Source organism: Ostrea edulis, chromosome 7 (genome assembly GCF_947568905.1).
Source record: "Ostrea edulis chromosome 7, xbOstEdul1.1, whole genome shotgun sequence".
Classification (NCBI taxonomy): Eukaryota; Metazoa; Mollusca; class Bivalvia; order Ostreida; family Ostreidae; genus Ostrea; species Ostrea edulis.
In genome coordinates, this window is record NC_079170.1 from 64,253,310 (window position 1) to 64,279,330 (window position 26,021).

General features: G+C 35.4%; 1 protein-coding gene, 1 long non-coding RNA gene and 1 pseudogene across 2 annotated transcripts in view; 1 reads left to right on the forward strand and 2 right to left on the reverse strand.

Annotated features, from left to right (window-relative positions):
• Positions 1–1,048: 1,048 nt before the first annotated feature.
• LOC125656247 (equilibrative nucleobase transporter 1-like) overlaps positions 1,049–26,021 on the reverse strand; it is a 34,208-nt gene continuing 9,235 nt past the window's right edge. The window contains exons 5-13 of the mRNA XM_048886862.2: positions 22,845–22,891; positions 22,635–22,711; positions 19,771–19,863; positions 18,000–18,198; positions 17,750–17,890; positions 15,404–15,505; positions 2,329–2,518; positions 1,711–1,828; positions 1,049–1,435 (exon numbers count right to left, since the gene is read on the reverse strand). Coding sequence (XP_048742819.2) covers positions 1,331–1,435; positions 1,711–1,828; positions 2,329–2,518; positions 15,404–15,505; positions 17,750–17,890; positions 18,000–18,198; positions 19,771–19,863; positions 22,635–22,711; positions 22,845–22,891 — 1,072 coding nt within the window. The 3' untranslated portion in view covers positions 1,049–1,330. The remainder of the gene's footprint in view (positions 1,436–1,710; positions 1,829–2,328; positions 2,519–15,403; positions 15,506–17,749; positions 17,891–17,999; positions 18,199–19,770; positions 19,864–22,634; positions 22,712–22,844; positions 22,892–26,021) is intronic.
• Positions 4,344–12,552, forward strand: LOC125650038 (uncharacterized; annotated as a pseudogene).
• On the reverse strand, positions 13,376–15,124 carry LOC130048419 (uncharacterized). The gene is made up of 3 exons (XR_008797203.1): positions 14,882–15,124; positions 13,735–13,937; positions 13,376–13,620 (listed from the first exon to the last, which is right to left on the reverse strand). It is a non-coding gene; the product is annotated as an uncharacterized LOC130048419 (long non-coding RNA).

Sequence of the window (26,021 nt, forward strand, 5' to 3'; positions counted from 1 at the left end):
CAGTGATCAATCCTATAAATTTTACATGGGATATGAAATAGAGGTTTGGGCAAACACAGACCGCTGGATATACCAAAGGTGGGAACAAATGCCTAGGAGGAGTAAGCATCCCCGACTATACTGTGGGGATCCGTGGGCGATCGACTCTAGGAAGAGGAGATGGACCCATCCACCACCTTCTGGAGGACCTAATCATCCCCGGATCTTCAAGGGGATCCGAGGGTCGACCACCATCGTCGCCTCGCCGCAACAAACCAAGTGTAGCAGGGCCCCTACTGGGCAGTCTGTACTATAAATCTTCACCATCGTCGTCACATGCACTAGTTTTACACAGTTGGAGGAAAACTAATTCTTTGTTAACGGTACAAGGTGAGGGGAATCTGACAATAATTTGCAGTGAAAACAAAGTGCAAACAATATGTATGGGCTGGATTTGGTTCGACTAAATTAAAAAAAAAATACCAAACAAACAAAATTATTTGTCATATTGTAAATTAAACTGTTATAACTGAGAAACTAACAGCACTTTTCATCAAACAATATCAGTTTCAAAGTCAAAAGATTTTGTGTCTTTCTATACCTGCTGTGACACGGGACCTCGAACGTACGGTAGGATGATAAGTGCTGGGAAATCCTGACGTTAGACTAATTTGTTCATAGAAAAATTAACATAATCTCAGCGCTTGAAAAGAAGTATTTCCAAATTGTCTTTCAATAAAGGACTGCAGCCTGGTTTAAGTGACCCGGAGATTCTGTTTGACCCCTTGTCGAATCAACAAGACTTTGTTTCAACTCCAGTGCCACCGGCGACTTCGGAATAACCAAGTTTGGTGAAAACAACTCCGCCATCCTTTATTGTAGCTACGGGGAAAACTTTTCTGACGACGAACCACCAGTTCAAAGGTTACCTCACATTGTGATAGAAAATAAAAGTGCGCATGTACAATTCGAAAATATTTTAACAGCTCAATTGTATCAATTTCCGCATATACCCTCAACATTAGTATGAAAAAGGAAAGACAACTCGAAAAAAAGAAGTAAACTCATATAACGTTGCATTATATAATTCCACACAATTGATTCGTAAGGCGATGAAAAGAAAGAAATTAAAGGCGATCAATTTTTCTTGTTTGTTTTATCTTATTTAAGTGGAAACAAACAGCGAGTTACAATGCAAGAATTTTTTTACAAATAAAAACTAACAATTAATGCTATATATTCATACTGTCCCAGTTCCTTTCATCGACATTACTATAAAATAGCATTAATTTTGTTTGTGTGGAGAGAGGAGTGTTGTTCCGAAAGCGCAATGCATTCTGGATCTTTAAGATCAGTCTTGAGATATGTCGTTTGTAACGCCTCTTCCTTTATTCAGCAGTAACATACAAGGAAGAGCAAATGAAACCACCGACGTACCCACCATCATATAATTCATCTGTCAAATATGTCAAAAAGGGATTATTTCTGAATACATTTACCAGATACAATTAACTCATGTTATATAACTTCCACTTTAAATATGGTTAACGTTTGTTGTTACAATTGGTTTGAAATCTTCTTATAATCGTTTGATTAAAAAACATGTATATCATCTACGACAATCACTAAATTAACGTTTTTCATCGATTAACTTATATTCGTTAGAATCGATATATTTTACTTTTGACTAATAACCAAGTACATGGAAAAAAAGCATGAAATTATACAAACCTCTTGAAATGCGTTATATTCTACAACCCATTCGAAGATAAAGTATTGTGCAATTGTTGAAAATCCGGTTGTGGCATAGGATAAAACCATTATTGTGCTGATCCATTTGCTGTGAAACCTACATAGAAAGGCATTTGCACATGTGCATTTATTTAGATATGAATACTCATCATTTTAAACTCGCAGATCTATGTCACATTAAAATGATATAAATAGTCAAGAAATGTGAAAATACATAAGGAGGTGTGGACAGCGACGCTACTTTTCACGAAGTGCGTGAGCGTTTTGTGAAAAGTATGGAGGCTTGATGGGTTGCAGTTCATATCCTCGTGTATTTTTAAAAATCAAATTTATTTCTTGCACATGTATTTACATTCTACTTTCATTTCTTTCGAATTACTTCCAATCCAAGCCATTATTCTATTTTGAAAATATTGTAGTAATTCTGAAATTCAGGAGCCCCTCTATTGGTTCTGTTAAGTAGCATCTTGCGACAATTAACATTCCCCAATCTTCTTTGATATTTTGTTCTGTATAATAATTTCGAAAATCCGATATTGATTTTTATGTATATCTAATACGTAAAGTTCATTCGTACAATGCATTGCATATACTTACATTGTGACGACATAATACATGTTGGTCGAATACAACAGCGATCTGAAGAACGGAACCACGGCAAACTCTGCATAAAACGTGTTCGCTGATTGGACAATTCCAAGGGTTGAGATTACAATAGACATAGCGCAGCAAATAGAGAGAGCGATGATGAGAGGATAAACTCTCCTTTTGTAAACATCCGAGCTTCCTGAATAAAAACAAGTTATTAACAAACACATGTGACGGGTATCCCTCCAACGAGGAGCCTTGTAAAACACCAGTTGATTCGTCTACAATCCAGGATAAAAATATCAAATCAAAGTGGGATGGTCTTTTAATTTTTGATATTTTAAGGGGGCATTATCTGTAATTTTGTCACCAAAATTGAATTCAATAAGAGCTGCTCTAGCATATATATTTCAGTGATAACACCAGTATTTGTTTATGTCAAACACTTTCACACAACAGGCACATGAATATGCGATTTCTGGTGATTGAATAATTATTGTCTTGCAATATAATTCTTTCTTATATATTTCTTTACACTAAAAGCAGTTATATAATAGTTTTATTAGGTTTCTCTTGTTTTTTTGAATAAAACAACTGTTTTATTAGTCATTAGAATATATTCCTACATGTATACTATGGAGAAAACAAAATGGTTGCCATCACTTTCACAGCTAATGCTCCTTTAACCGATGTCACATTAGGGACTGGTCACGGTATGCTAGTGCTTAGTCTGCTCTCGTCGCTACCATGGGGGTCCCGGGTTCGATTCCACCCCCCACCCCCCACCCCCGGCGCGGCGCCAAACTTAGAATGCAAAAGATATTGTTTGCTTGTTGCTAAGCGTCTTCCATTAGAAGCAAATTACACGATCGACTGTCTTTCTGGTGTGATCTTGAAAATAGTTGGTATTGTCTCCTTTGCCCCCAATGTCATGTATAACTCAAAAGTGGTCCAAATTCGCACATAGCTGATAGCGCCTCGCCAAGCTAAGCTACAAAAATCGATTTTATTCAGTGAACTGTGCTGTAAATCGAAGGTCCTAATAATCAATGATTTGGTACATATATGTCTGGTATGTCAAAAGCCCCCCCCCCCCCCCCCCCCCCCCCCCCCCCCCCCCCCCGAGAACTATAGTAGAGTTCTGCAGTTAAAGATCTCCCGGATGCGAAGGAAGCGACTTAACTGCTACCTGTAGGTGAATGGGACGGATAAAACTTTGTAGAATCATTAAAGTATCACACCGGTAATTATATTCACTATATATTACTATAGAGAAAAACAATCATTAAAAATCAGTTTACAGAATTGATGCCGAATAACGCAGTCAGAAATGTTCTATGTTACCTATCTCGTCTGCTGACACCAGAAAAACAACACCCTACGCGGCATTTTCGAGGGGGAAAATATTGCCCGCAAACAAGACTACCCTCAAATTCACGTGTTTTTCACATGTGTGTAAACAGCCGGAGTGCACCTCAGGAAGCAGCCTCAGCTACCAGCAGCAAATAGTTCCTTTGTATACACTTGATTATTTTTACAAATTGCACAAAAATTCTTAATCAGGGGTACACAAATTAAGAGAAAAGAAGAGGAAATGAGAAAAATCGCGCAAGGAAAAAACATATTTCTTTAAATATGTGAAACTACATAATAATTGCACAATTACCGGTGTGATACCTTGAAGCTACGGATGAATTTAGTCTGTTATCAGTCATTTCAAAAAATTGCGCACGAATCACATACGACACGTTGTCGATCTCCTACGATGCAATATACATTCATATCTAACTCAAACAGCATGGGAAAATAATTACTACAGTAAAGTAATATTAAGTAATTCAATTACATTAATATGATTTACACAGTGCTCTTCATAAACTAAATGTGTCAGAACGACACGAATGTCCCCGCCAGCAGTAAAGTCAAATGTACAAAATCCATCGAAGTATAGCATTGAATGTGGTATTTGCATTGTATGTTACACCCATTTAGCACAATGAATAATTCAGCAACAATCCTTAAAGGTATACACGCTGTAATTTGCGTCAATTAAAATTAAGACGGAAATTTATTTATTTTGTTTATTGAATAAAGTTAAGAACTTGTTGCAATTTACGCAATTGAAATCGAGCGCGTTAAAAAGATGTCAAATTATAATTAATTACTTTCCTGCCAGGAAAGTAATGCCTCTTTTTGAATATTAAACTACCACGTGACACCGAGAGCCATATTTAGATGTATAAACAAAGATGGCGTCGCGAAAACGTGGTAGACCGTTTGGGAGCCAATTAACTTTATCAGAAAGAAAAGAGAGGAAAAGGAAATCGGAAAGAGAGAGGAGCAAAGAAAGAATATATATTGGAGAACACTATGCGCAGTGGAATGTTTTAAGGGATAATTTGAAGTTCACCTACAACTTTGAATTGGCGGGTTTTCTCCTAGACAGGTAATTTGTAATATATCTATGTGAAATCTCTCTTTCAACCAGTTGATTCAGAAGAAAAGGCAAATGTAGCTTTACGTTGGTGACTCCAATGACTTAACTAACTATCGTATGGTATTCGTTCATGTTTCTTAACTGTACATATTGAATTTATCCTATAAACCACCGACCTGACAGATGATGAGGCCCCAGAAGGGGTAATTTATATTCATTATTTGTTTTAACCTTTTACAGCATAAGGAGTGAAAAGAAGTTATTACTAATGAAAAGATAGGGTGCATATGAACGGTAAAATGGAGTTAATTCATTTGCGAATTAGCAGATAGAATCTACACATATATTATGTTGATGGCAGTGCTACTATATATAGCTGTCACTGGATGGGTTGAGGTAGTTCTATCACAATGACATTCATGAAATGACCCAGGCAAAATTTTATCCTCATGTACTACAATTTCTTAATTCTTTGCCATGACATTTTATGAATATTATTTTGAAATTATTTGAAGAAACTACAATATTTTTTTGAATATTATACCCATAAAATGAGTTACAAATAACATTGCAATAAGTTTTGTACAAAAAGGTATTTTTCAATGAAATATATGTAGCAAGGATATGATATTTGACTTGCTTATGAGCAGGTTGCTGTAGATCACTTTGAAATATATCAACAAATAAAGAATTTACAATCACATACAGTAACATACATGATGTATATATACTTAGGTACATGAATTGCTTCCTAAAAGTAAAGGTGCACTGACTAGCTGTTAAACATTATAAAAGGTTGAATTAGAACACCACAATATTTATCATATTTCTACTTCTTCTCTTTCTGCTGCCTTTACTGTGACTTGCTAAATTTTTGATAACTTTTTTAGAATATGCTATGCTCTGTCTGTACTTTTCTTGTTTTCATTCTCAATCTGTCAATTAAATTAAGGGCATAACATTTTGCATTGAACAAATGAAAGTGCTTGAAAAGTTAAATATATTAATTTACTACCATGCTTAGGTGGTGTTGGTTCAGACCCTCAATCCAACAACAACACCCCCACCCCATTTTTTAACTGCACTTAACATGTAGCCCCTACCAACAGAATTAGAAATCAAATTCAAAAGAAAATGTGGAGGGGGGGTGTAATGAGAATTGCACAGTAGGATATAATGAAAATATATTAATATGAATTATATCTATGTTTATGTACTACATGGAGATCAATGTAAAAACTAAAGTGAATGTAATATTGAAATATAAACTTTGAATTTTCTTCCAGATATGTACAAAGCCAGCACTCAGTTAAATGTACTTCTACTCCTGTGCACAGCCAGGCAGACCAGAAGCCTTTTACGGGAAAATACATTATCTCTGACATTTCTGCAGAATCCGAACAAGCAACCAGTGATCCGTATGTTAAGATTCAGCTTAACTTTTTCTTCATCTTAAAATCAAATATCAGTATATGTAGAATAGATGGATTGACTATTGTATAGTGGATTTTTTTCAATACCTATACAAAATTAAACTAAATTCTCAGTCATATTTCAATGTTGATTGTTATAACTACATATATTAGTTTATATACTTATACATAGTACATTGATGTTTCTGTTGTAAACAAAAAGTTTAGTACTTGGTCAAATGTACTTTATTTTACAGAGTAGTGTCGGGTGTTGAAGAGTTAGAGCCAGGCCCATCTAGCAGGTATGGAACTGACACTATCTGAATAGCAAAAATATGCTTCAAAACAAGAAATGTGTTTGTGATTGTGTAAATAATTGCATGTACATGCAATTTAAGCATTTATTTTACGGAAATATTATGGTATCCAATATTATAATTTAAAAAAAAATTTAAGATACCTTTCTGATGCAATTTATATTTTCAATTGATTTCCCATATAGGTGATGTAAATTTAATGAAAATGATACAAAAAACTTTTTCTGTACAGTAAGAAAACCAAAGTGTCAAAGTGTGCATCATCCTTTCTGAATCCATTTGAGTGAGTATCAGTATATCTATGTGTTGATCCTGAGTCTAAGCTAGTTAATTTTGTGTGTAAGTTCAGATAAAAATTCTTGCATATTTGTTGGCCGTGTTGCATAACGTGGGCTTATAAAATGGTGAAGGGTTGGCGGGTATCCCTGTAATAGGGTACCTACTTTGTGTAATCAACTCCTTTCACACCTCTAACTTGACATTCCTCAAACTCTGTACAATTGCTATGGATATATTGAAGATGTCCATGTGCCTTACTGAAATTGACCAGACATTTCTCGAAAAATTTACATGTAGTTATATTTGGTCATTTCTGAATAGACAGTACCTATTTTTGTAATCAAGTTAATTACAGCATTTATTTGACATCCTTCAGACATTGTACAGCTGTTATGGAAGCACTGAAGATGTGCAATGTGTCTCTTTGGAAGTGATTGGATGACATTCTTTGAAAAATTTACATGTTCATGATGTAGCTGAACTTTGTCATTTTTAGCTCACCTGAGCTAAAAGCTCAAGTGAGCTTTTCTGATCACCCGTATTCCGGCGTCCATCTGTCCGTCCGTCTGTAAACTTTTAACATTTTTAACTTCTTCTCAAAAACCACTGGTCCAATTTCAACCAAAGTTGGCACAAAGCATCCTTAGGTAAAGGGAATTCTAAATTGTTGAAATAAAGGGCCAGGCCACCTTCCAAGGGGAGATAATCAAGAACAGGTAAAAATAGGGTAGGGTCATTAAAAAATCTTCTTCTCAAGAACCACTGGGCTAGAAAAGATGAAATTTATAGATAAGCTTTATTAGGTAGTGCAGATTCTAAATTGTTTAAAACATGGCCCCCGGGGGTCGGATGGGGCCACAATAGGGCATCAAAGTTTTACATACAAATATATAGGAAAAATCTTTAAAAATCTTCTTCTCAAGAACCACTGGGCCAGAAAAGCTGAGATTTATATGAAAGCTTCCTGATATAGTGCAGATTCTAAATTGTTAAAATCATGGCCCCTGGGGGTCAGATGGGGTCACAATAGGGGATCAAAGTTTTACATACAAATATATAGGAAAAATCTTTTAAAATCTTCTCCTCAAGAACCACTAAGCTAGAAAAGCTGATATTTACATGAAAGCTTTCTGATATAGTGCAGATTCAAGTTTGTTCAAATCATGGCCTCTGGGGGTAGGATGGGGCCACAAGGGGGGATCAAAGTTTTACATACAAATATATAGGAAAAATCTTCAAATATCTTCTTCTCGTGAACCATTGGGCCAAAGAAGTTCACATTTATATGAAAGCTTTCTGACATAGTGTAGATTCAATCATTTCAACAATATTTCAATAGTTATTAATCATTGTGCAAGTCATTCGTCATATGAAGTTAAGTTGCAATTCGGAGAGCATCCTTAAGTTTTACTGATATTTTTGTTTATTTTAGATTGAGTATTGACATATCAGAGGAATCTGATACTTTAGAAGGAGATGATGATGATGAAACATACTATCCAAGTTTCAACATATCAATTGGGTAATAAAATTGTATAAATCATATTTAGCATTGATTTCTTGTCCAAATTAATAATCAGACAATGTCATTCCATGAAATTTGACAAAAATCCTAAATGCACTTGTATCTGTAGGCCACAAGATGTCACAGGAATTGAGGACTGCCCGGGTGTAGAAATGGTATTCCCAAGGGAAGAGGAAAACGATGAGGAAGTCGAAAAGGAAGAAGCAGATATTGGCCCATCCATATGCAGGGTTTCATGTCCAGAAGACTTTGGCCATCTTATTGAAAGTAGCACAGCCCTTGTTTATTTACCACAGCTAATAGCGCTTGCCAAGAAAAGAGTTAACCCACTGTGCAAGGTCAAGGGATGTGATGGAGTCCTTGATATTGAGATCAAGCATGTTTGATCTGCAGTGTATCTGAAATGGGTAAGATTTTTATGGGGGGAAATTTGCATCATGAAGTTTACTAGTTTAGTGTGAAATTTCAATTTTTTTTTCAGATGCAAAGATTAGATATTCATTTTTTTTGTGGTTTCAGCAATGTCCAAAGTCTCATGTAGCAGAAACATGGTGCTCCCAGCCTGTGTTTAATCGAGGGCTTCATGGTGGAGATCTGCTCATTTCCTCTGCCATTTTATTTTCTGGAAATAATTTCAATAAAATTGAATTATTTGCCAAGATACTACAAATGGGCTTTCCAAGCCAGTCTTCCTTCACAAAGTTACAAAGGAGGTACTTGGTGCCAGCTGTTGATGACCTTTGGAAAGAAAAACAGGCAGAGATGGATGCAGAGTTGGCAGACAAAGATCTTATACTTCTTGGTATGTGTGTAAAATTATGTCTCTCCTCTTCTGGGGGGAGATATTGTTTTTGTACTTTCTGTTCTTCTGTCTGTCACAAAATCTTGTGAACGCTTCTCCTTCTGTATGGCTTATCAGATAGACTTAAAACTTTGTACAATATCTCATTGCCATTTGTAGATGTGTATGGTGTTGGGACAGGAAGATAAATTATTTTCCTATATGTTACAGTGGATCTAAGAGGGTAGGGGGATGTAAAGTGGTTTGTAAACACTTCTCTTCCAATATGGCTTGAAACTTTGTACAATGATTCATTATCATTTAATGGTGTGCACATTCTTCTGACCTGGGGATATAACATTTCCCTGCAATTTACAGTGGATTAATGAAAGAGGAGTGTTTTATAGCCTTTTCGACGAGTTGCAACGAAGTTGAACTCGGCTATTGGTTTGGTGATGCGGGTGGTTGGCGTGAACGATTGGTTTCCGGATGATAACTCAAAAAGTTTACAATCTAATCAAATGAAACTTTGATATATTGTTGGATACCAGCAAAGCAAGGTCCCTATTGATTTTGGAGAAAAAAGGTCAAAGGTCAAGGTCACAGTGGCCGAAAATAGATTGAAAACTTTAGACAAATATGGTTTCTGGACAGTAACTTGGAAAGTTTAAAACTGAAATTAGTTCTTCACAATTATAAATATGCCACATCATTCTTGACTTTACAATGTATCCAATGCAACTCAGCTCATGCATCCTCCACACTATACTGCACATCAAGGGGAGGGGGTTGTAATTTCAATCACTTAAAGTCTTTTAAATTGGGTAGCTAGGGAGACATTTGTTTTCAACAACAAAAATTATATTTTCAATTGTGTCAATGTGCGTTATCCCATACATTATTAAATGCATGTATCTGCCTAATAATAATCCAATCACATGCCCAATATTTTACAGGAGATGGAAGGATGGATAGCCCGGGCCATTGTGCACAATACTGCACTTACACTTTCATGGAAAATGACAGCAAGAAAATCCTATCAGTAAAAACATTGGACAAAAGAGAAGCAGAGAGAAAGAGTTCAAACCTGGAGAAGAAAGGATTTATTAGAGGGATCCAAGATGTTAGGGAAAGAGGATTACAAGTGAAAGAAGTTGTCACTGATGCTCACCTTCAGATAGGTGCCCTAATGAGTAAGTCTCATTTTTCATTTTATTACATGAACACATACTTGTACAGCAATTATATGTGGTGAAAGCCTTGAAAGTTAATAGAACTTCTGTGTGGACATTTTGCAACAATTTTATTTTCAGATATGCTAAATAAACTAAATAACTTCATTATTTTTAACAAAATGAATTCATTTTCTTGCAGAAAAGGACTACATAGAAATCAAACATAGTCATGACATATGGCACGCTGCAAAGAACCTTGGCAAAAAGCTTATTGCTGTATGTAACCTAATCAAGTTTTTAATGAACATCTTTAGCTCACCTGAGCTGAAAGCTCAGTGAGGTTTTGTAATCACCTTTTCTCTGTCGTCTTTCTGTCCACTCATCTGTCTATACACTTATCACATGTTCATCTTCTGCAAAAGTACTATGCCAATGTGATCCAAACTTGGCAAAAAGTATCCTTGAGTAAAGAGCTTTCAAGTTTATGCATTTTAGGATCCATGCATCTTTGCAAGGGCAGATGATAAAAATTTGTTAAAATAGGATGGGGTATTTAAAAAAAACTTCTCAAAATCACTAGACCAGAAAAGGCAAAACTTAGTGAGAGTTAAAATGTGTAGATTCAAAATTATTCAAATTATGATCCCAAGGGGAATATGTTGTTTGGAATCAAATTACTATTAGGTTATACCATGACCCAATTTGGCTTAGAAGAAATGCAAAACTAGTTGACTCTTGTGAGCGTTATGGACCTCATGTTGTGTTGCAAATTGTTTTTTAATTTTTATAATATATTCATCATTATAAAAAATTGTTCCTTGTCTTGTAGGCTGGACAAGAGAAATCATGCAGGGATCTTCAAAAGTGGTCCAAGGACATTGTGAACCATTTCTGGTATACTTGTAGAACAGCAAATAACTTGGATGAGTTCATGGTAAATGTTAATCAATGCATATCAATGATTATCTTTTAAGGTTAATCTTGGATTGTACATTGTCTTGCTTCGTGTATTTGATGTCTAATGAATGTTGAATATTTGAGAAAGTAGCTTATGGAATTGCTGTTTATTTTCATAAAATAGGGAATGTGGGTAGGTGTTCTCCATCATGTGGTTGGAGAACACGAGTGGATCTTGCCTTACAGTGATACTGGAATAAGCTCCTGCTCTCATGATCCCATTACAGAGGAGACAATAAGGGATAAAGAATGGTTAAAAAAGGGCAGTCCACCACACGAGGCGCTCAGAAGAATTGTACTCGACAAGAGATTTCTGCACAACATCCCTTACTATCTCAATTTCAGGTATGGAAGAGAAACTTGTAATCATTGTAACACCTAAACTGTGAAAATACTAAATAAAATATATTTACTCGAATTGTAATATCAAGTACAGTACATGTGTTTGTATTCTTCTTCTTCAGAAGTACGGCAGAGATTGAGAGTTTTCATAATCACATGTTGATGTACTGTTCCAAGAGATATGCATTTACTCCTCCAGTTTACAGAGCAAGGAATATTTTAGCAGCTTTAGATTACAATGAACATGTAGACAGGGAACCAGTTATAAACAAAGATGGTACAATCAGGTATACACTTGTATATATATGTTAGGTTTACTAGAGGTTTCCATCTGCAAGACAATGTCATACATTTGAGATCATTTCCTTTCAGTCTGTCTTATGTTTAATTTCAGACTGCAAAGGACATACAATAAGAAGTCTGGGCGATGGACAGTATATCCAGTGAAGGAGAGAAAGAGGTACAGTCATGTACCTGCTCTTATAAGAAAAGTCCTGGAAAAAAGAGTTGGAGACAGAGAGGGGTTCCACGGGAGAGTTGTGTTAGAGGAAGGTGACCCTAGAAGGATCTGCAAGACAATTGCCCCAACAATGCCACCATCATCCACTCAGTTAAAAGAGGATAAGAAATCCAGATTTGAAAACTGACTCCTATTCAGAGTGCCATGAACATATTTCAGAACTATATGACAGTGTCTATACAATATTAAAATTGCTGTAGGTAGACTGTAGTAATATTTTTCTGCTACCAAAGTTCATTGACATTACTTTATAGACTGGGCATATTTCTTGTAATTCATTACATAGATTTCATTATTCTTGACTCATAACATGACAAGAATTGAAAAATTGTGGGAGCAAAAATACTTATTAGCATATGTGTTAAAAACATATATTGTACAGTGAGACAGCAAGTATTGTTAACTTTACATAAACAATTGATCTTCCTTTTCTATGAAAGGCAATACATGTTTAGAGGAAACTGCTTATAAAATTCCCCTTTATGCCGTTTATTGAATTAGTCATGTATCGCTACATGGTTACACTATTATGATTTTTCTTAGTTAACTGCACATTGTCTGCATTTTCATGAACCAGATTTGAATTTTTGTTCAAGTTGCACATACATATTGTCGTCCTGATTGTAAGACATGGAAATTACCTCGGGAAACTCAATCAAACTGAAGTGACATTCAATAAATGTAGACACATGCACACAATTGCATTTGTGCACCAAGATTCTTTATATATTTTTGTTCCACAGCTAAGGTGTGGGGGGATAATGATTTTGCCCTTTTACGTGCCAAAAACTTTGCCTGCCTATAACTTTTGAATGGCACTTTCATATTTCAAACCTTATGATAAGAGCCTTTTTTTTAATCTCATAACTTTGGATATTGTCCTACTATATGAAAACCTAACATAGGAAATATTTCTCCCAAGTGATACATGATAGGACTCTCACATTTCATATTTGCAATCCTTATGACAAAACCCCTTTTTTTGGTAACAAAGTTGTGACCTTGGGAGTTTATCTACTTTTAAGGAATTTGGTATATACATGTAGATTCTTTTTTTGCAAGACATTTCACTTATTAACATGATTTTTGACCTTGAAATTCAACAAAAACTTTATCATTTTGATTTGGTACCAAAGTTTTTGACCTGTTTTACTTTCCTTGTTCTTTATTGCCACTAGTGTTTCACAAACATATTTTGTTTTTACATTTATTCAAGAGTGCAGTAATGTTAGGAGTCACATGACAATTTTTAATAGTTTCCCATTTACATGAAAATAAAAAAAGAAAGTCATTGAATATGAAATTCTCTTTTAATTATTTTCTCAACATAGAAAACAAAAATTCTGAAGTCTCGATGGAATATATCCAGTATACTGCCTATACTGGTCTGAGTATTTATCTTGTATTGCCCACACACAACTTTCGAATGATCCGCCTCAATCCAACACCAAGGCACCCATGATCTCGGAGGATAAAACTTCTAATATGCAGCATACCCTTGTTGTAATCAGCATACATGTGAAGCACCAACTCATGAAGGACTAGAAGTAGAAATCCTACAATCAAAATAGTATCTGATAGTACCTTGGTAGTTGTCGAACAATCCGATTGTTATATCAAATTTAAGTTAACCAGTACATTTCTAAACATTTTCAGCATGTTAAACTTACAGGGTACTGAGACTGGCACCCATTTGGCTCTCTATCTGTTTAGGCAGATCTAAACAGCTGGCCTCCAACTGTGTTTGATCATAGGGATGAGGATTAAATCCTCCTTGTCAGAACTGCTGCATAATCAATGTTTTGGAAGAAATGTTAGCTGTATTAGCAATTCTTTCTTTTCCTCATCTGTCATTTCTTCTATGTACATGTGCCTGCAACACATAATTATTAATAATTTATGTTTTAATTACATGTATATGAAAGCATTTTGCATAAATCAATTTCATTGAAAAAAATTCTGTCTTTTATATGTACTTGGTACTTTTGTTTCTCATAATGAGCAAGAACTGCCACATCTCCACTGTGTGGGCTTATGGTGCCTTTTGCCACTCCACCCCCTTACTGGGCTTGAGCCCCCCCCCCCCCCCCCCTTACTGGGTTTGAGGTTGAGTTGCTCCCCCATCTCATTTTTTTCTAGGACATAATCTTCGTCTTCGTAGACTTTGACTAGAAATTATCTACATTTGTTTAGAACGTGGACTTCTTTTGAATACCAATGAAACTTCTGCAATATTCTTATATATATTTATATAAATATATACGCCTTACTGGAATTTATTAAACACGGGTAATGTAATAAGTATAGCAACAGCTTTGGAAGAAGAAATAAATACATGTGAAAGAGACAAATTACAATGCTTGCACGTCTATAAAGATCTAGTACCACGAGTATATTACAATGTATATTATTATATATAGGCCTATGTGTGAATAGTACATGCATGGTTTACATTGTTTTTGGAAGGGGGTAGTATTTTATGAGAATGTGTCTCATCATTTTGTCAATGCCGACATGTATTATTTGTTTCTTAAAGCGTAAATTGACCCAACAGTATTCGTTACAAAATATATCTAGATATATTCAGCAATGATTTTATGTTCCCCTTCGGTGCCCCATATCTTTCGCGAAGCTAAGTACACATTGCTGTGTTTGTAGTTTAAAACATCGTACAAGTCGAGATCTAAGATGGCAATCGTCTTATTTTTATAAGATGGTTATCTATTAAAGCTGCCAGTGTTAAAAATGTCCTACGTAAAAATAAATATTCAAAAGACCCTCTTTTCAAAGTCGATAAAGTAAACAAATAGCACATACCTTTTCTTCCATCTGATTTCCCGCGGACATGCGCGTTGAGGTTGATTACGCACTTCCTGCATCCATATTCATGAAAAGGCAGTAACTCAATAATTGCAGAAAACGCCTAATTACTTTGTTATTACAATGATTAATTATTCGTAAATTTGTGGAAAGTGTTATTTTATACTAAGCAACACGTTTCTTCGTTCATCTTATCTTTTTTTTTCAGAAAAAAATACGCCTTTTCTATCGCGTGTATACCTTTAATATGTTTTACCAGCCATAAAATAAATACATATTTTACAAAAAAGGGGCACGATTCCATAAAAAAATCAACGAATAGGACAAATACTCATATTCGATCTGTACCTCATTAATATAAACCTGCATACAAAACATCAGTTCAATATCTTAAGGGGTTTAGAAAAAATCTGGAAAACTGAGTGTCGTTGAAAGACGGACGGAAGGATAGACAGGGGTAAAACTGTATGAGCCGACCACTTTGTGGCTGGGGCATAAAAATGAAATAACTGTACGTACCTTCAAATCGCTTTTTAATGAATTCAAGAAAGCCTCCGGTAATAATGGATATCGGCAAACCACCAAACATAAAATAGGATAGTACGTCCGTAAATTCGCTAACTGGGAAAAAGAACATCCAATTGGTCAATGGAAAGATACTTTTTTAATATTTGAATTCAATAGACTTAACTGTTGGCGACTATTTAAGCACCTTTATAAGATTTCGATGTTGAAGACGGGAAGTTACACGTGGCATTTCAAGGTGTATACAAAATACATTTATCATTGTCCACCTGTACGTATAAATCATGAAATATTTCAATTATTTAAAAGAAATAGTATACAATTCAACGTAATTTGTATTCTATTTTAGTTAATCTTCTACTGTCTTCATTACGCATATTTTACTTTTCATTTGAAATGGATTTTTTTTGTATCTCAGAGATTCTTAGAGCGTATCGGGTGCGTAATACCTTAAAGCCTATCTCAAGTTAGATAATTTGCCATGCATATAACATTCCCCGACAAAAAATCACTGTGTGTGACAGCTCTGGACAGAAATGCTTCACCGTATACTTTCTGGTATGACTTAACAATGAAACAACTTACTCAGACTTACAACCCTACAGCTTTATATCTTGTGTGTGGAGGGAGGGGGGTGCAATTTCTAAATGCAATATATCCAATTTCTGATATGAAAAAGTAAATATAACGAACAATTAACCAATCTAATAACTCCTATAAGGAATACAAAAATAAGAGTTAACACGGACCCCAGGACATACCAAAGGTAGGACCAGGGGAAATAAACATTCCCTGACACACGGTCACACCCGCTGTGAGCCTTATATCTTGATCAGATAAACGGAGCAAACCGTAGTCAAAATCTGTGTCTAAAGAACGGCCTAACAATCGGTATGAAACACGTCAGACAGCATTGGACCCGATGACAGGTTGTATTGGCAAACTAGATCGTTATAACGACCATAGAATTTGCGAAATGCTGACTTTAAACGAGACTGTTGCAACCCCTCCGATCTGTAACATCAATTTGTTTGTCAGTAGCCTGCCTTGATTTAAAAACTGATCATACGCAGAACAAGCTCTTCCGTATCGAATCAGTTGAGAGTTAGAAACACCATATGCAGGTGATAACGAGAAGTTCAATGTTCAATAAAATATCTAAGTACGAAGCAGATGTAGAAGACTCCATGGTGTCTTTTATTTTGTGTTCTCTGGGATATATCGAGTCGACATATGAAAGAAATCAGTATTGTTCATGGATAAAACGTCGCCGATTGATCTAAATGTCGAGTTGAAGGCTACATATACATATGTAGATATTTTTTCTTCTCATTTAGAAGCTTTTGAACAAATGCTGCTCCATAAGAATATAAAAACACGTCGGCTAATTAGGGAGCACAATTCGTGCCCATGGGAATTCCAACAGACTGTTGGAAGACCTGGTCACCAAAGACTACGAATATATTATCAATGAGGAATTCAAGCTTCTTTTTAATATCAACTTCAGAGTACTTGTGCGTAGAATCCGAGTGGTGTTTATGTAATATGAACTGTGCTAATTTTGATACTATACTGTCATCTTGAAATTGACTGTAATTTACATAAACAACGACTTGGCCAATTGCAAGATGGGGATAATTTGCCGATATCTTCTTAGAAATAAAAAGAAAGAAACATGTATTTCTGGAACTCTTGCTGAGGGAAAGTTTGATTTCACCATGATGCTGCTTTAATCGGCCATTGCAAAGAACGTCCTCAAATGTGACGATGTTCTGCATAGTTGGTAAAGTATCTAACGATGCTGTGAATTTTTGTGACATTCCCCTACATATTTCAAGTAAATCTGAAAACAATTCATCTCTCTCAATATTTCATTATTTTTATATTTTATTCCACTTGCGTCAATATTATAGAAAATGTATCCTGATAATGGGAAGCTAAACTCAGAAATGTACAACATTTTAATGTGTACAAAACGTTAGACATTCGCGATCAACGATCTTTCATCTGCAAGCAGTAGATCAAAAATTATTTTCAATTTCATGAAAAATGTTAGTTTGATGCAATACAATTATTACAATTACAATTATTTGTAGACACTAATATGATTAATCATGATATACTTTGTTGCCAATCTAATTAAATTTAGACTTGTAGATCCGCTCCTCTATGATACGCTTCTATACAAGTATTGAAGGGTATTGCAGAGGAGCGGATCTACAAGTCTATATTTCATCAGATTGCCTCTGTTGCGTGACCCTTATCTAGACTGATATAATATTATTTACAATTTGAAACAAATATAACATAAATATCATATTTCTATGAACTACACTTTACCCTTGTCTGTAGTTTTCAGTACCACTGAAAACCGTCTGTTTGCCAAACCAATGTAGGACACCCATCGCAGACACAGAAAGAATATCCAAATAGAATAAAGACCGAACCCGACGGTTAACACGGACTGTCGAAACGAAGGCTCTGAAAAGTACAAGAGAGGCATTACTTTTGTGAAAGAAATATGATTTGTTTATGCATGTATGCTCTTTAAAATATCAACGCGATGTTATAATCAGAATCCGAACAGAACCTGTTTCATTTGTTTTAAAGTTATTCTTTCTAGCATCATCGTCATTGTCTTCCCTTTCTGTCTGGTTAGCTTCAGTTCTTTCAGGAAGTATTTGAGGTTGTTTCCAGTGAAGGAAAGTGTTAGTCAAAGTAACAACAACTTGGACTACAGCAATCCCCCAAAATGTGTACTTCATTTCCACACCCTTTTCATATAAAATCTGCAGGAAAAGAAATGACTGACTGGTACTAGCATGGGAATATCATAATTGATATTGATCGTGGTTGTAGACATTAATTGTATTGTGTACCTTGAAAACTTCCAAATTTTATCATCATGCATTCTTTAATTCAAATTTGAGGAATATAGCACATGTATATTTCTTTTTTAAAGTACAGTGTAAAACGCCGGTTTCGAGATGCATTGTACGTCCGAGTTATTTCCTTTTAAAAAAAACTCTTGTTCATAGTAAGGCGCAAAACAATTTGTTTACATGCGGGGACGCACAAACATTCATCACTGCACAAGTGAATGTGCTCAGTAAGTTTCTCATACGCAGTTTCATCAACTGAATACGTCAGTTTCGTGATACGAACTCTTCTGTATAGGAGGTGTATTTAGTGGAATTTTGAATGACTAAGTGGGACAGCGTGGACCTACAGTCAGAGAGGAAGACGATGAAATGTATTAAAAGCGGTTTCTCTTTTAATATGTAAATGTGGGTAATACAAAATACTATCGACAGAAATATTTTACTAAAATGAAAACATAAAATCAATGTTATATTTGCCAGTAATATCTCAGAGATGGTACTTATGACCAACGAAATAACGCGATATGATAAGAATTCTATGTATTTAATTAATCCCTAAATACTTATAACTTACTTAGTTTGTGTATCAGTCGAATTCGGGTGATCAAACAGTGTATGAGAAACTTACGGAGTATATTCACTTACGTAGTAATGACTATTAGTCCCACTCCCGTGTGTAAACAAATTGTTTCGCGCCTCACGATATACGAGAGTTCTCCAAAGGGGAATAACTCGGATGTATCTCGAAACCGGCGTATTCGACTGATACACACACAAAGTAAATGAGGGAGTAATTAAATACATGAAATTCTTATTGTGTACGGTTTGTCCGTTGCCCTTACGTATTATATCCAGGATATTACTTGCAAATATGACATTGCTTTTATGTTTCCACTTTAGTAAAATATTTCTTTTGATAATATTTTGTATTTCCCTCGTTTAGATATTTAAAGAGAAGCCGCTTTGAATACATTACATCGTCTTCTGCACTGACTGTAGGTCCACACTGTCCCACTAAGGCATTCAAAGTTCCACTAAATGTACCTCCTACACAGAAGAGCTTTTATCTCGAAACTTGCGTATTGAACAAATACCTGGTGAAGGTAGATGGCGAGTGAAATAAAGAGATGGGGAAGTCCTACAGGAGAAGACGACAGTATTTGTAGGAGATAGGGGTAACGAGCACAATTAAAGGCCTAATGTACTGAGATACGAAATGGATAAGTAATTCTAAAAGTCAAATATACATGTAACTACTTAGCTCTTCAAATCACGGTATGAAAACATGTCCACGAGGAATAAGATGTACAATCCATGTCAACAATTGCAAACAACCATTTCATCCAAGAAGACAGACAATAAGGATATGAATATTATCATAAAAGCAAAGCCTATACGACTCCATTGCATCCCAGAAAAATGGAGGTTACTTAGGGAGAAGAGGAAAGAAAACTTTTGTTGTCCATTTTGATATCTAACCTTAACTATCAACATGGCAATGGAAGACGAGTCCACGGCTCCGTTTAAAAGTGTAACGTAGAAAGCCTGTCCCTTCTTGATATGGAAAACCACCTGTGAAATAAGGTAAATAAGTAGGCTCATATACTGTACTTCTATGAATTCATGTGGGAAATATCATTGTTTTTGTAGAATGGATATACTACCAAATCACCATAAACGAGAGATACTGAAATATTAAAAAGGACAACTCTTTCACCAGAAAATAATATCCCAATAACTTTCTTATTTGTCTCAAACCAAGATGTTGTATTGATAGAAATACGCAACTATGCAGTATAGGAATATAAATCCGCATTTGTGTTGGGATGTTATTTTGTAATGTTTGTATAGTGTGGAAAATATTCAGTGAAATATTCTATTACAGTAGTTACTTTAGACTGGTGATATTTGATACACACATCGTTTGAATGGATAAGTTGATGTACATATCGTTTGGATGGATAAGTTGATACACATATCGTTTGGATGGATAAGTTGATATACATATCGTTTGGATGGATAAGTTGATACACATATCGTTTGGATGGATAAGATGATATACATATCGTTTGGATGGATATGTTTGAATCCTTTTATATACAGTAGCTTAGAATAGTTATATTCTAGACAAAAATGAAACTACCATGTATTTCAGATGGTAGACTACTTTACGGGATATAATAATAACTCTCGTGGGGTGAAACAACTCATCGGAAAACATTTCACTTTTTTCGAATAGTTACATTTCCACTAAACCTAGAAGAGTTACTAATTTAACAACGATAATTCCCATACAGTTTATAAATGCTTTTGAGATTTGAAACAGAAATATACAAATCTGTCTTGCAAACAAAGAAATAACAAGAAATGCTCAGGGGGGGGGGGGGGGGGGGGGGGGGGGGGGGCATACCTAAAATGGTGACATATATATTTTAATAAAAAGACAAAAACTGAAGTTCGTAGTTTGCCGTTCAAAGCGTATATTGTCATTAAGATGCTTTCATCGGTGAAATTGCCATGTTCCCAATCGTACATGCGCATGCGTTTATACCTATTTAAAGACATACATGGTATATTAATAAATTGAGAAGAGGAAGTTTACACGGAAAGGTTCGGACTCTAAATCGGGTACTCGTAACAAAAGACAGGGCAAACGAGAGTTGACGAGGAAGACACATTTCACCCTATGTTCTACCTTTTGAACAAATATACACTGAACAATACGAGACATTCACGTAGAAAAAACTCGCATTCATTATGTTAAATTGAGGCAATCACATACCTCGAAATTGAATGCATGTGATATATCAGTAGTGACATACAGTGCTCCATCTACAGAATCACTTCCTTGTTTAGAATATACACAGGCATTTGTAAAATAACATTTCGAAGTTGACCAAAAGAAATCCTTTCAATTAGAAGATACATTGTTACAAATAGTTTCAATGGAGACGATTAGCCTTTTGCTTAGCTATGTTTCGCAACAGGCGGCCATTTTTAAAACATACGTAAATGAACGCGATGATTGCATCACGGAGACGTTTACAAATGGTCGCCTGGGCAGGATTTAAAATTTACACCTGGGAGCAGCGCAGCCTACCATTTTGTACACATCCTCTATATCGATTGCATGTTTTAATGAGAGAGAGGGAGAGAGAGAGAGAGAGAGAGAGGGGGGGGGTGTTCGTCGCGGTAGTTCAGAGGTAGAGCGTTTGCCTAGTAACCGGAAGGCCATGAGTTCAAGTGAGCTCGCGTGAAACCGAGGACGTATAGAGGTAGTGATTCCTCCTTCGCCAAGCACTCGGCATTTACAAGTGGCAACCACCACCGTGGACCATCGTGACCATGGAAGGAAAACTCACATTGTATGTACAAATGTATCATGCGCTACGAAAATAAAATAGATTATTTCTTTAAATCAGAATATAATATGTGACGGAAAAATTTAAAATTGTGCATTCACTAGATGATAATAAACAATATGGGAATCTTTGATATCTTTTCACCTTGATAACGCTACATCTTCCATCTTTTCACCCTGCGTTATTTTCATTTTCAAGCATTTCGTCAAAGTAAAGACTCTTAAAAGCCCCGATTTAGTAAGAAATTGAATGTCTTTTTCAATTTTTGTGATACATTAGCATGGTTCTTTCTCATATTATTTCAAACCTTGAATTCAGCTCTTGAAGCAAACATCCATGCGAATTGTCTTAGGCACTCGGTATTAAACACGAGTATTTGAGAAAAGTAACAACTTTCATTCAAGGTATGGGACATATTCTGTTTCTTTTACATGTAATACATGTAAAACGTCTGTGCCTTCCGTGCGGTATGTGTTTTAGACAAAGAAAAATAAATGGGCCGATCGCTCCAACTGTCTGGAACCCGTACGTTACTGAATCCTTTCACGATGGTCCACGGTGATCACGGGTTTTTCGGATATGGCTTTAAAACGGAGGTCCCGTGTCACGGCAGGCTTTGGCACGCTAAAGAAACCGCAACTGCTACCTTTCTGAGACGCTAAGCCTTTCTAGCAAGGGTTTAAGCCTTACTTCAAGGGTTGTGTGTCCGGACAAATCCAGTAGCTTAGCGTTAGTTTAGTGAAATGGAAAATGGACTCATTATATATTCAGCTTAATGCAGCTCGAGGTCATCGAAAGATCTTTCTAGATATTTTCATTTGGTTTGTTACTGACCGTTTATTGGAATATATCAGGTTCACTAAGCAAATAGACTTTGTCTCGCTTAGCCATGCGGTAAGTTAAGGGGAAAGGTATCGCATAGATTAGATTATGCTGAATTTCTACAGTTACTGCTTAGGGGTTGTAAAAAGAAATATTTACGTGCATGTCTGTGACGATTAAAGCCTGACCACTTAGTCCTACCAGTGTGAGACCCGGGAAGAACATCCATGGAATATCTAAGGGAAAAATTTAAAACTTGTAAAATAGAAATGAAAGAAATCGATACACTTCACCAGTAATCATAAACATGTTGATTTTATGAGAGAGAGAGAGAGAGAGAGAGAGAGAGAGAGAGAGACGTTCAATTACCACTGTTCGTGTAACTCAACAAAACTAGGCCGCATGGATAAATGCATCTACAATGAAGTTAGGATAATATTTTAGGAGCAAAAATCACTTCATTGTTAAATGTAGTGTAGTCTGGATTGTTTTATTTTTTGGTTTTTTGTTTTTGTTTCAATGCTGCAATAATAAAATGATTACCGTCTTAATTTTTCACACAGCAAGAAACAAAATATACCATTAGATAACTTTAAATTGCCTAAATTTTCTCTGGAAAAGTTTGCGTGCAAATAAGACCATTTGTGTCATCTATTATTGAATTATAGAAATGTTTTCAATAGTTGCTATGAATAAGATTAAAGTGTCACCTTGATTACATTACAATTTCCGTTACTTCGTTTTCTCTCTTTTTCTTAAGATTGGAAACCTTATAGAATTGTTAAATCTTACGTAAATTAGATCACCAGCAAATTATATCCCTTGTGTTTCAATCAATGAAATAAACTAGAACTTTCACACCATGCATTTTCTACTAATCACAAAGAAGAGGAAGTGCATTCAATTTGTCCAAAGACTGTACAAAACTTCAATTATACACGTCGTTTTCCTTGGAAGACGATAATGACCCCCCAAAAATTCATTAGGAATTAACGATGTTTTGTTTTATCATACTTTCACGTAAAATACTCGAATCTGATTGGTCGAGAAGCATTTGAAACAAAATAGATCTTTAATATTTCCCTCTGAGAATAGAAATCACACGTTTCAGGCTGTTTGTATCTATCAACGGGTAACGTTACTTTACAACGGATGATATTATGCATCAATTTATGCGCCTACGGCTCGTCATAGATTGTTAAACGACGTCGTTCGAGCGTTTGTAATAAACATGAATACCCGCACTGATATACAAAACATCACATGATAGTGATTGATCAAATGTCAACAGACGCAAGTTGTTTTTTTCCCTGTTTTGTTGTTTACGTAAAATACAGTATAATAAAACTAATATTGCATATAGTTAAGGGTAGCATTGGAAATTTTCACACCTAGATAAACCATTATCAACCTCGGCTACACCTCGGTAGACAATGGCTTTCTCGGGATGAAGATTTTCAATGTTACCCTCAAGTTCAACTACACTGTACATGCAATATTTGCATATTAGTAATACTAAAAAAGTGTGGTGCTGCGTTTGTAAATGTATTGTATTCCTTTGATTCATTTTAAGGACTTCAAAGCCTAAATGTGGTCAAAATCTGTGCTTAAATAAGGGAACTGTTTAAGTCTACTTTGAAGGTTGATTTCAAGATTGTAGTATCTATGATAAATTATTATTAATAACAGTGTTTTTTCGAGGTCTTGATTTCAAGGGCCAAGGTCTTTCCAATTGGGAAAAATAGCGACATTTGCTTGAAATTGGGGAAAATGTTTCATGCAAAGAAATAGGGAAAACCCCAATTCAGAGTACTTTAAGGTATAATTGGGCTCCTTCTGACTTTCAAATAAACAGAGACCAAAATATTAGGTTTGCTTAACAATTTTGAAGCAAAAATTGTAATTTGTTTGGCCTGAGAAGAGGATTTATGAACGATTTGGCTACCCTGCTTGATTTGTTTTAATTGTTTGGAAATTTCAAAACAAAAATTGAGAAAAATACCTGCTTTTTAGCATTGGGAATGGGGCCTTATTTCGGCCCCCTGCAGACCCTACATAACTCCCTGTATAGATACGAAATCAAAATTTGAAAAATACATATATATGTACGCCAAAAATACCTTAGGCTAAAGAAAGGTGATATATATGCAAATGTACCAAGAATTTGACTTTCTTTCTTCCCTGTATGTCTTTTTTATCCTGAGCTGTAACCGTTGAACCTATGCATTTCTTAGCTCCCAGGATTGTAGCAGTTAGCATATCAACTCCTGTCGTGACACGTAACTTCCGCTTTGACGGTCATATCCGAAATACCCGTGATTTTCACTTCCAAAGCCGAGTGTTTAGCGAAGGACCAATCACTATTCCACATTTAAATTCCAAGAATATACCAAAAAATCTCACAATAATGAATGGTTGATTTCAAATTAATGATCATCCATTTCTTTTCCACAATTCCAAATTACAGTATTGGTTTCTTGATAAAGCATTAACATGCCCTGGTTTAAAATGAGACGCAAGTGTTAAAATCGTACGCGTTCCACTCTCAGATTTATCCTATATATTTGGTCTTAGTCAGTAGTTACCTATAACAAAAATACTACTCCAACATTCCTTAAAATTAAATTTGGAAAATAAATTCTAGAACAAAATTCTCTAAGCCCTATCTTGTTTATTGACCCAAGTCTTATTCGTGAAATCCAAGTCCAGTTCTGATGAATTCCTACATATATCCTTAGAAATTTCAGAAAATGTAGATAAATGTTATAATTATTAATCATTAGAAGCTATCACATTAAGTTCATGTGGTTTCTCAAATCTTTTTAACGTACCGATCTCTATTGAGTGCAGATTTACGGATTCGCAGTCAACAGTTACAGAAAATGACTAAATATGAAATTGCTGATAAATCACCAACATTTTCAGAATCACATACATCCCTATCTAAGGGCATTTTGTATGGGTTTTTTTTGTATCACATTCGATATTCGATAAGTCTCTGTTACATTAACTTGCAATATACCTGATTACCAGTATACAAATTTTATAGAACTAACAAAGAGACGCCAAAAATTCATCAAACCCGGCTACACTTACTATATATCATAGCGTGATCATTCCTGTATCATACATGCACATGTATGTATTGGGGATTGTGTATTGGTTGATATCGGAGTACCTCCCCATTTTTAGCTCACCTGAGCTTTTCTGATAAGAATTTGCCCACTGTCTGTCGTCGTCGGTGTAGGCGTCTTTTCACATTTTCATCTTCTGCTCCAGAACCACTGGATCAATTTCAACCAAACTTGGCACAGAACATTCTTGCGTGAGGGGCTTTCAAGTTTGTTCAAATGAAGGGCCATGACCCATTAAAAGGGGAGATAATCACAAAATCGCAAAATTAGGGTAGGGTAAGACGTTTACATTTACATGAAAGCTTTCTGACATAGTGCAGATTCAAGTTTGTAAAAATCATGGCCTCCAGGGGTAAGTAGGGCCCACAATAGGGACTAAGGTTTTACATGCAAATATATATGAAAAGTCTTC